Source organism: Monodelphis domestica, chromosome 8 (assembly GCF_027887165.1).
Source record: "Monodelphis domestica isolate mMonDom1 chromosome 8, mMonDom1.pri, whole genome shotgun sequence".
Taxonomy (NCBI): Eukaryota; Metazoa; Chordata; class Mammalia; order Didelphimorphia; family Didelphidae; genus Monodelphis; species Monodelphis domestica.
Genome location: NC_077234.1, coordinates 230,492,619 through 230,504,984, shown reverse-complemented (window position 1 = coordinate 230,504,984; position 12,366 = coordinate 230,492,619). Strand labels below are relative to the sequence as shown.

Below are 12,366 nucleotides of genomic sequence, written 5' to 3'. Positions count from 1 at the left end.
GCCTCTTCATATCCTGTGCCCATTTACCAATTGGAGAATGAATGACTTATATGCTTACAATCTTGATTCAGTTCTCTATATACTTGGTAGATGAGGCCTATATCTGAAAAATTAGTTGTAAAAATAATTTCCCCCAATTTCCTTCTTTCCTCCTAATCTTAGCTGCACTGAGTTGTTTTTTGTTCAAAGCCTTTTTAATATAATGCAAAGGCATCCTTTTGAATTAATATTTTTTAAATTTTTAATTCTATATCTTTTATCATCAAATAGAGGTTGTTATTTTTAGGGTTCTCTACCTTTAACTATAGCAGGAAAGTGGGCAAAAATGGATTTCAGAAAGATGCCTGCCAGCAAGAGCTGAATCAAAAAGTTTTCTGGCTAACTAAAAAATTAAACTAAACACACTCCACTGAACTTACTTGATGAATTCACCCACCTCACCCCCCCCCCTTTCCCATCATCCAAAAAAAAAGACTCCAAACACTTGGACAACTGAACATCACACAATTTGAAAGGATTATTTGTGTCATATATTTAGAAAGCTGAAATGGATTTGAGAGATTATCTTGTCCAACTCCTGCATTGGGTGTGTGTGCGCGTGTGCACGTGTGTGTGTGTGTGTGTGTGTGTGTGTGTGTGTGTGTGTGTGTATGAGAGAGAGAGAGAGAGAGAGAGAGAGAGAGAGAGAGAGAGAGAGAGAGAGAGAGAGAGAAAGAGAGAGAGAGAGAGAACAAATAGTAGTAAGTAGTAGTTCTGGGATTTGAACCCAAATCCAACACATTTTCTTACTACACTATTCCCACGGGATATTATTATTAAGAAGATAAATTAAAAGGGATGGCTTGCTAGTCTAAGGGAGAGATATGTTGACTAATAAATATGATAAAGAAACAAAAATTATCATAAAATAAGATTTCATATATATACATACAAATATATAATCATTCCCCTAGGAATGTTATATGTAACCCAAATTGCTTAATAATTAATAAAAATTCAGCATTTTTCCAAATCCTTTAGAGACCCTGAGCAAAAAGAGACTAGTGGCTGATAAGTTTACTTTACTCACTCTAACTATGGGTATCCCTCAGAGTTCTGTCTTGGGTCCTTTTCTTTTCTCCTTCTATGCTACTTTACTTGGTTTTATCAGCTCCTGTGGATATATTTAACATCTCTATGCCCAAATCCACCTTTCCTGCCCCAGTCTCTCTGGTTGTTTAGCTGTTCTACAGTCATGTTCAACTCTTCATGTCTTCATTTTGGTTTTCTTGGCTAAGATTCTATAGTACTATAGTCATTTGCCATTTTTTTCTTCACCATCTCATTTTTTACAGATGAGGAAACTTAGTCAAGGAAGGATTAAATGACTTGTCCAGGGTCACCCAGCTACTGCCTGAGGCCAGATTTGAACTCACGTATTCCTCTCTTCAAGTCTGGCACTTTATTCATGATGCCACCTAATTGCACCCTACCCCAATCTCCTATCTCCAATTGCCTTTCAGACATCGTGAACTTGATGTTTTGTAGACAATTTAAGCTCATCTTTCCCCAAAACTGCTCCCCTTACCTTCCTTGTTACTATAGAGGCCACACCATCCTCTCAATCCTGCAGACTCATAACCTAGAAGTCTTCTTGAATTCCTCCCAAATCCAACCCATCACCACGTATGATTTCACCTTTGATACATCTCCCCAATACTCCCATTTCTCTCCTATGACAGGGCAGGACCTCATCATCTCACACCTTGATTACTACAATAGCCTGCTGGTAGGTCTTCCTGCCTCAAGTCTTTTCCTACTTTAATCCATTTTCCTTTTAGCCATTAAAGCAATTTTCCTAAAATGCGAGTCTATTCATATTCCTATTACATATACAACATGCCTCCCAATAAATTCACTGCCTCCCTGTCAGCTCCAGTGACACATGCAAAATGCTTTGGCATTCAAAGCCCTTCCTACCTTTCCAGTCTTCTTATACTTTAACCCTGAACATGTAAACTTTGATTCAGTGACACTAGCCTTCTGATTTTCCACAAATAAGGCACTTTGTTTCTTAGCTCTGGGCATTCTCTCTGGCTGTCCCTCACACCTGGAATGCTCTCCTTCCTCTACAACTCTTTGATCTTTCTGGCTTCCTTTAAGTCCAAACTAAAATTGCACCTTCTGCAGAAAACCTTCCCAATCCCTCTTAATTCAATTGCCTTCCCTTTGTTCATTATTTCCTATTTTTCCCACATGTAAGCTTGCTTTGTATATGTTTGTTTGCATGTTGTCTCCCTTCATTACTTTGTAAGCTTCTTGAGGGTAAGGACTATCTCTTTTTGTATCCCCAGTGCTTAGTACTGCGTCTGGCTTATAGTAGGCATTTAATAAAATATTTACTGAACTCAGTTGAATCAAGTGTATTTTAGAGGGTTGTCTAGCTTTGTTTTTTGTTTTTTTTTCTTCAACTCAATGCCGTAATCCTAGAAAAAGTCCTGCAGAACTGGAAAAAAATCAGCATCATACCATTACCGACTCCCACCCAAGTGTAACAATATAGACTTGGCATTAAATATATTAAAATATAGAAGTTATGCCTAAATATTCATATTTTCATAAGTAGAGTTTAGTTATCATTGGCCAATTATAATACAATATAACCTATACAAACATTTTCTTGTTGCAGCATACACATAAAATCCAAGGCACAACAGGTAATTGACATTTTAAAAATTAAGCTGATTCATTCACTAACTAAAAAGATCAAAAGAATAAAGTTCTGATTTTTAAAACCCTAAAATGACCCTAACATTGTTTAAATACATTAATCATTAAATAGCTATGAAGGGAAAAAATTAAAAAATTTCCAATTTTAGTTTTCAAAGTTGTTCATGTATCTGCAGAGTGTGTGTGTGTGTGTGTGTGTGTGTGTGTGTGTGTGTGTGTGTGTGTGTGTGTGTGTGTGTAAAAGAACTATAATTTGAAAATGGGAAGAAATTAGGACTTGGAGAGAGGCCAGTGCCAAAAATACATTACCCCCATTCAAGTGTTTTTATGGATTTAAAAGTGTCTAAGCTGGAGATTGCACATATAAAATGCCTCCAAGTTTATTATTTTTTTCTCCTCTTCTCCCTCCCTGGCCTCATACTCTTTAGGAAAACTTTTTCATATTCTATTATAGACACATGGCCAAACACTCTGCACTTTGATGATCTAACTTTGACATTCTTTGGATTGTTTCTAGACTTCCATAAAACTTCCTGTGTATCTCCAACCATGTTACCATCTCTCCCCCACTTATGCATTATCTTTCCCCTCCATTAGAATATAAGCTCTCTGAAGGAAGGGACTGTCTCTCTGATTATTAGTCTGTACAGTTGACCCATATTAAGTACTTTTTAAATTCTCTCTACTTTCTCTCTCTCTGTCTCTCTCTGTCTCTCTCTGTCTCTCTCTCTCTCACACACACACACACTAACTATGTGCTCCATTTGACTTTCTTTGTATCTGTGGTACTTAAAACAATGCCTAGCACACAGTAGACACTTAATGAGTATTTATTGACTGACTAGCTATCTACTTGGATTTATAGCAAAGGAGAAGAATAGATGGAGAAGACAAATTTAGCAAAGTATATTGTTCTATATTGTTTTCCAAAATTTGATTCCTAATTTGCTTTGCTTCTGAAGAATAAGGTTTTGCTTCTTAAAAAAACAAAAAGAATACCTTATTACCCAAATTAGTTTTAGAAATAGATGCAATAATTTAAAAGGTTGGCAGAACCACTCTTTCAATATTAGGCTATTAATTTAGAATGTTAGAACCAGAAGGAAGCTAAAAGGTGCTGGTCTAACTCCTCCATTTTACAGACAAACAAACTGAGTCTCAGAAAGATGATTTAATAATCTAAGGTCACATAGCTGATAAATGGCAGACATAGGACTTATACCCATGCTATGAATAACAGTGCCTGGCAAACAGTAAGCACTTAATAAACATTTGTTGCCTTGATTTACTTTACAATCCTGGTTTATTTTTCACTGTACTTCATATTAATGTGACATCTCTCTAAGGCTCCATTTTCTCACATATATATATATATATATATATACATATATATATATCACTTATACTACCTACTTCAGAACATAATAAGATCAGATGAAATTATAAATGCCATCATAAAGCATCATATAAATGTATTACTTCAGAATAAGAACTTATATTTCTTTGGAGGAAAGCTGCCACATATATTCTACATCCTTAATATCTAATATGGTTTTAAATGATAAAATGGATTCTATAAGCCATACCCCCCAAATTTCCTTATACAGTACTATACTGGTTGCTTCTATTGCCCATAATATAATTCCCAGAAACATATAGTTCATAAAATTTCACAACTAAAAGATGTTTTTCAGATCATCTAGTCTTGGATCTTTCAAAGTATGTTCCATGGAACCCAGGCTAGGAAGCCATGGAATAATTCCAAATTATTTTAAACTTCAGTTGTTTTTGCTTGTGTAACATCCTTATTTTTCACATTTTCAATTTGCTTAAGGAAAAAATTTAATCTAGTTTCTATTACATCTTCTATCTTTAAATTATATTTTCATCTTCTCCTTGTAGGAATACGTATTCCTCAAGCCATCTAGAGACAACATGTTCCTGGGGTCCCTTCCAACATGGAAATTCTAGTGATATCATACATATTAAATTAATTAATTTCTATTGATATATATCTTATATCTATATAATTATATCATAAATTGGCAAAAATGTTACCTAATGTTTTGCTTTTATTTTAAAAGTATTTCTTTTTTGTTTTTTTTCATGATCTTCATTTCCAAATCCATCCTTCCTTTTCCCCCTACCCAATGTGACATCCTCTAAAAGAAAAAAAAAACACTTTGGCAAACTAACCAAGACTATGTAATGATTGGCACTCATAGTTCCCCCATTGTTATAAAGAAGGGAGAGAAATGCACTTTTTCCTCTATTCTTCAGGGTCATTATAATGACCTTGGTCATTATAAGTGCATAGTTATCAGTTCCTTTTGTTGTTGTTATATTTCATGATGCCAGCAATTTTTTACATTATTATTATTGTGAATATGTTTCCTGGTTCTGCTTATGTCATTTTGCATTAATTCAAACATCTTGTCATGCTTGTCTGAATTATTTGTATTCATAATTTCTTATAACACAGCACTATGCCATTTTTTCCATGTACCACAATGTGTTTAACCATTCCCCAATCATGAAGAATCTCTTTTCTTTCAGGTCCTTAGTACTACAAAAAGTGCTGCTATGAGAATTTGGGTGTATATGAGGTCTTTCTTTCTTTCTTTGATATCTTTGGGGCACATGATTAATCCTATTATTATTTTTAAAAAGTGTAAATTGAAGCTTAGCAAATCAGAGAAAAAATATATCTAGGAGGGTCTTTACAGATCTCTAAAGAGGCAGTTTTAGTATACTGTAGATTTGGAAGGGTTTGTAGAGATCTTCTAGAACAGCTCTCTTCCCTCCCTCCCTTTTGAATTCCCCTCTCTTTCTTTCTCTCCCTTTTTCTCTCTCTTTCCCTCTCTCTGTCCCTCTCTCTCATCTGTCTGTCTCACTATCCTCACCTGTAAAATAAGTTATTTAATTAAATTCACCTAATATTTATTAAGTACTTAAGTTGTTGTAGGCTCTGAGGATATGCACACATATAAATGGATAATATATATGTGTATATGTGTGTATATACACATACACATTTTTCCTGTTGTTAAATTTTATTAGAGGGGATGGAAGGTTCATGTAGATAAATAAATACAAAGTATTTATATGAAGTCATATAAAGAATCTTAAAGAAATTAAACAAACAATTTAGGGATCTAGAAAAGGCTTTATTAAGGGTATCATACAAGTTATACAAAGCTTTGCTTTGAAGAAAGCTAAAAATGTCATAAATAACAGGTAAGGATATGGATTACAAATAAATGGAGACAGGAGTTGTAGTGTCATAATGATTATATTATCTGTCCTTGTGAGAAAACTGCTTTGCATACCTCAAACTGCTATATAAGTAAGTTATCAGTCTAACCTTTTAATTTTACAGATAAGGAAACTGAGGCACAGAGAGATGAAGACATTTGTTCAATTGTCAAATGTGCCACAGCAGTCCTAAACCCCACTCAGGGCCCCTGATGCCAAGACCACTACACTTTCCATATAAATATACCATATATTTTCCAATAATAATTTTAATTCTTTGAACGTGGTTATATTCTCTGACTTGCCTTCATTTAGCAGCACCCTAAGATATGGTACTTAAAAGTGGGGCTTCTGTTTTCCTCTAAAAGTTAGAGTTACTAAAGCAGCTTTGCAACTTCCATGCAGGCAATCCAGATAGCTCTCCCACTCCAATTCAATCCTGGCCTAACATAGAGATTATCTGAATTGACTATTCCTAATACAAGTACTAATGGATGAGCTCCATAGGTTTTCCATGTAAATGCATACCATAATCTAGGCCACTGATAGCAAACTTATGGCATGCGTGCCAAAGCTGGTGAACAGAGTGCTCTGCCCTCCCTCCCCCCCACCCCCCAGTTCATTACTAGAAAGGCAAAGGGATTCAGGTGGAGCTGCTCCTTTCCCCCTCTCCAGAGTGCCTGATAACTTTTCTCCCATCACCTGCCCCTCTGCCCAGGAGTCAATGGAAGTATATAGGGGTAAGGTGAGTGACTCACAGGCTATACAACTAGAGGGGAGCAGAAATCTGGGGCCACTCCCTTCCCCATCTCTTACTGGCTGAAGATATGTCTCACTTCATCAGCCCCTCTGCCCAACAGTCCAGTGGGAGTGCTTTCTCCCTCCCTTGTTCGGTAAGGGGAGGGGGCAGAGCACACCGGACATGCCGTGGGGGGAGGGGCACCATATCTGGTGGGCGGGGGACCTGTATTCCATCTCTAAAAGATTCACCATCCTTGATCTAGGTAATAGGCATTCTACGATGATATGAACTAGAATCACATAGGAAAACCAAGAATAACGTGGTTGTGATCTTCATTTGGAAAGAACTTCCAAATCCATGAGATCATACGTTCATTTGAATATTTAAACATTCGAATCTATTTTCTGAGTTGACAAAAAGTAGCTCCCTCTCTTTGATCTTAAAGGTTTTGCGAAGTTTTTTCTTTGCTTGAACAAAACAACTTCCTACTTCTATCCCACTCATCCCTGAACTGAGCTTTCTCCCGCCCCCTTCATCAGGATCTCCTGTCCAGAATAGCAACACACCCCATTCCTTCAGTGCCTCGCAGATCCAAGCGAGAAGCTCCCCCTTCTCCTAGGCAGCAGTTCTCCTTGGCCCCACTGTGAACTAATGCCCTCCAGTCTCTCTCAGCTCAACAGTGCCCTTCGATCCTTTGCCCTCCCCCTCCAAGGAGTTCCCTTAAACTAGAAACTTTTGTTCACAAGGCTTGAAATCCTTAGCACAGCCCCTCCCCAAGGAGAGCTAGCTCTCGCCCCTGCTCCCTCCTGTTGAGCCCTGACAGAAACGCTCCCCTAGTTCAGTTACACGCTTGTGGCAACCAGAAGTGGTAGATTGTGTGTAAAATGAAAACAATCCTTTAAAAAACAAAACAAAACAAAACCAATCTCATTGGTTGAAATAGCCTGGTACTCAGCGGCTCCGAACCTCAAAGTGTTGTAAGGCCTGGGGCCACTATTTTATGATCAACTGCTCTGGATGCCTTCAGTTCAGTTACTAGCTTTTCAGCCCCAGAGAGCTTGTGAGGCAGGGTTGGTTGGCAGCAGGCAGGTAGAAAGGTCTGGCCCTACACCTGTTGTTCAGCTGGAAACGAAGCTGCAGGTCCCGTTGCCAACAGCTGGCAACAGCGGTTTGAGCTGCAGCAACAGCAGCAGCAGCAGCAGCAGCAGCAGCAGCAGCAGCAGCAGCAGCAGCAGCAGCAGCAGCAGCAGCAGCAGCAGCAGCAGCAGCAGCAGCAGCAGCAGCAGCAGCAGCAGCAGCAGCAGCAGCAGCAGCTTAGCAGCAAGTCTGGCCCACTGAGAGCGGAAGGAATTAAATGCCCGCCCATCGCTTCTGACAGCCTCCTCCTTCTCTCTCTCTCCTCCTCTTCCCTTCCAGCTTCACAACGTGAGAGGGGTCCTATCTCCGAGGAGTCTGTATGTGTGTTGTGTTGTGGTGGCTTGTGGTGTTTTGTTTTTCCAAACCAATAAAAGAAGAAGGCAGCGGCCGGGTTCTCAACCGCGAACTAAACTGATGCTGTCCGCAGGATGGTGGTGAAGTAGGTTTGGATCGGAGCGCTCGCCCTGACTTCTTCCAGAGAAACAAGGGAGGAGAAAGGGAGGAGAAGGAGGAAAGGGGGTAGTCCGGGTGCCCCGGCAGCGCCTCGGCGGTTCGAACCCCTGCAGCTGCTGTTTCTGAAGCCACAGACTCTGCCTCCCAACGCTTGGGGATACTGGTGGTGGCTTCCGAGGGAGGCATGGGGGACTCAGTGTTTAATGAGAAGCCCCAGCTCCACTATGCGGTAAGTTGTCCAGTTCCTGAACTGGAGATGGGACAGGTCAGGGGTGGGAATGGAGGAGCGATCTGGTCCCTAGGGAGACTACCTAAGGTACTGGCCCCAGCCTCCTCGCCCTTCCTGGACTGTTTGAAACTGGAAGTGGGCAAGGAGACCAGGGGAGTTCATACCAGTGCTGGAGGTCCCTGGGGATTATAGAGAGGGGCGGGGGGCGGGGGGGGGGGACGAGGCCAGGAGGAGAGATTTTTGCCAAGTGGAAGGGGCTGGTAAAGGGACTTCTGTTTGCGTGGCACCATTTCACCTGGCCACTCACTGCAAGCTGAAGATGCCTTGTAGATCAGTGTCTGAACGCCTCGCTGCACTGTTACCGTAGTGCCCCCAGCGACCTTTGCAATCTCCCTTGGGTATCTCTAGATGGTGAACTCCTGACAACTCAGGAAGGGATATTTCTGTCCAGCCAAACCTAATCCTGCACATACCTGGAAGTTCTTTCTTCCTCTTCCTCTGCCCTCAGCTGTGCCAAAGGCGGTTAAAAAGGCTAGGGATAAGGTAGGAGGGTTTTACTCAGGCTAACTCTTACCGCATCAATGCATCTGGACCTGGGAGAGGGAGTTGAGAAATGAGGCGCGCCTTGAGAAACTAGACTCTACCGAGTTCCCAGTGCTTCCAAGCCGCTTTTGAACGCCGAATGGGCTTATGGTTCTTTTCCTGACTCAATCCGGACCAGCCCATTCAGCCTTTTGGTCAAATATGTGGAAAGGACAGGAATAGAATTGGATGCTTGTCAGCCTTTTTTTTTTTTATTATTATTATTACTTTTTAAAATGACCTGGGAGGTGAAATAGTGGATCACTGAAGAAATGCTGCAGGGTATGGATATGCACGTAATGGTTGGGTTTATTTATTTCTCTTATGAGGGATATGAGTTTCCCTCCAAGTTTTAAAAATAAACATTAAAAAAATTCTATTTTGCAATATAGCCAATGGCTAAGGCAGCCTTTCTACAGGCTAGCCTGAGCATGGGAGACCTGAATTCTTGGATACTTGGTAGCTTTATGACCTTGGACAAGTCACTTGCCCCATCTAACAAAGTGAGGGCCCTGTAATAAATAGGGAGTTCTTAATCTGAGGTCTATGGATAGATTTCAGGGAGTTCAAATTAAAAAAAAAATTGACAGCTATATTTCAATAAATTTGATTTTGTCGATGCATTAAAAATGTTACTCTGAGAACTCCTTTGACTTTACTACTGAAAGAGGGGACTTGCACACAAAAACAAGCTACTGAAAACCTATTCTGGGAGATACAGGAGATTTATTTTGGAGCCCTTGGAATGCTGTGAGTCCAACCAGGGGCATAATGGAGAGTTACTGTTGGAATTTCTTTTGGATCTTCCTTCCTGACAACCTGCTTCTGATTATGGGTTTAATGTTAGCCTAGGCGAGTTCTTGACCTCTACTTTGAATTTTTTTGAAAGAAGCAAAATGTTAAATCAGGTGGGGAGGTGTCCCTCTGTTTCATTAAGATTCATTCTTTGCAAGAAAGAATTTATTTCAGTGTTATTAGATTTCTTTTTAAGCAACAGGTAATGGTTAAAGCTCAAAATAATAAAGAGGATTAAATTTTCTCTTCTTTTGCCAGTTAGTAGTTTTGAAAAATAAATCAAACACTCCAAAATCAATTAACATCATTAGTGGAAGTTACCTGAGAGGTAGCCTAATGGCTACCTAATGGACTTTGGCCCCTGTTTTATTCTTGCCCACATCTAGTTAGAAGCAACCTTAGAAAACTAAGTTATAAAGAATGAAAATAACTTATTTGGGGTGGTTTCTAAAAAGTAAGTCACCAAAAGAGGTTAACTACCAGGGATGTAACTTACTTTACCTGTTTTGGGGTTTTTCCCAACTAAATTAAGACTTTTTGCAAAATTTGAATAGATTTTTCAGTTTATCCTAATTCATTTTGAAAGCCAGAGAGGAAATATCTTAAGACTTTAGGGAATACCTCAGAATTTCTCTGATGTTGTTGTTGTTGTTGTTATTGATGTGGAGGTGGGAAAAACACAGCAGAGTGTAGTACAGATTTGCTGTAATTCATAGATTTAATTCATTATTTTTCTTCCATAATGCTCATTGTGTGAATTCAACCTTTTTTGGTAGGATGCACGACTAATGTCCTCTCTCAACCTCTTGGGGCATACCTTAGATAGTTGACTATGATATTATTCTAGTGTGATTACCTTAAATTTGTATTTGAATATTATCTACATAATTAATTTATGGATTTTAGAGTAAATATTTCAGGATTACATATATCCACTCCAAAAGTTCTAGCATTAAAGTTATAAGGGAGGTCTTAGATCATTTGGAATACACACTTTAGATAAAACAAAGGAATTTAGGTCTCTATCACAGCTGAAGTGCTACTCAAAAGAATTCTCTTTATAAGCATGACAAGTTGCTGTTCATATTTGTCAAGTTCTGTAATGATGGTGCTTGTCTCTTCAGCAAGGCTCCATTATGCCCTTTTGGGACTGTTTTTCAACATTGTTCTTCTCCTTACAAGATTCAGTCATCCTCATTTCTCTATTCTGCATTACTAGTTTTCATATCTAAAATCAGAAGCAGACATTTGGTCTGGTTATTTAGTAAAGAAATAATCAGATAAGAGTCAGTAATTTTTAGAGTTGCCATCAACATCTTATTCCGCCCCCCCCCCCCTATATCACTTCAGTCATGAGGAACTAAGAACACAGAATTCCGTAAAATTGTATTGTATTTTATAAAATACATAATAGCTTGTTATACCAATTATTTTCAGATCTGCTCTCTCACTTTACCCTCTAACAACTCAATGACGTAGGCAATAACTTTATAAGCTGTTGAACTGAAAGAGTTTTGTAAATATAATATAAACATTATATTAATAGCATCCTTATTTTACAGATGAGGAAACAGGTTCCAAACACACATGTGACTAATGTCAGAGACAGAACTGTGAAGAAGGGAAGGAGAAAAGGAGGATTTATGAAGTGCTTACTGTGTGCCAGGCACTATGCTAAGCACTATAATAATAGTAATGATGATGATGATGATGATAAACACTAAAAAAACCCTACTATGTGCTAGGCACTTTATAATTAGTATCTTATTTGATCTTCAGAACAACTCTGGGAGATGGTTGCTATTATTATCCCCATTTTTCAGATGAGAAAACTGAGGAAGAGAAATTAAGAGATTTGCCCAGGGTCATGCAGCTAGTGTCTGAGGCTGGCTTCAAACTCCAGTCTTCTTGACTCCAGGCTCAGTGTTTTATTCAGTGCATCACCTGGATGCCCCAGACCTCTCTGATTTTCTCTCTCATGGAACAAGAAATTGCTTCTGCTCTCTTTTAGTTGAGTAAGTAGGTAAGAGAACAGCATGCATATTACCTTCAAAGAGAAAGGATTCGAAAGAGGAGAAATAGAGAACCTATTCCAAAATACTAGGTAAAGAGTTGATCCAAGAAAGAAAAAGAATTTGAAAACTTACAAAATAATCACTTGGTTCTGCATTCAAGATGAGCTTAAAAAATTACTCAATGCAGGCATGAATACTGCACTCAATATTTCCATTATTAATGAGGATTCTATATTTGAAGTTTCTATTTTTTTTCCAAATTACCACTTGGAATATCATTTAACAGACAAGTAAAAGCTCCATTTAATGCTGGAGTGTCAGAAGATTCTGTATTTAATTCTAAAACAGCACTCTGCACCCTTTCGGAGATATCAGTCTGGGTATTTGGATTAAAAAATTACAATATTTTCTATATCAAAGAGATACAGTGCACAATGAATTTGGCATAT

At 38.7% G+C, this 12,366-nt stretch overlaps 1 protein-coding gene across 2 annotated transcripts in view; it reads left to right on the top strand.

Moving 5' to 3' along the window:
- Positions 1-12,366, top strand: part of ARHGAP6 (Rho GTPase activating protein 6) — a 675,128-nt gene that overhangs the window by 331,543 nt on the left and 331,219 nt on the right. Inside the window, exon 1 of one of the 2 annotated variants that reach the window (XM_056808175.1) lies at positions 7,717-8,525. The exons of the other annotated variant lie outside the window; for it this stretch is intronic. Within the exon in view, the coding sequence (XP_056664153.1) occupies positions 8,481-8,525 (45 nt within the window). The 5' untranslated portion in view covers positions 7,717-8,480. Of the gene's footprint in view, positions 1-7,716; positions 8,526-12,366 lie in introns of those variants that run through there. 2 annotated transcript variants of the gene reach the window in all.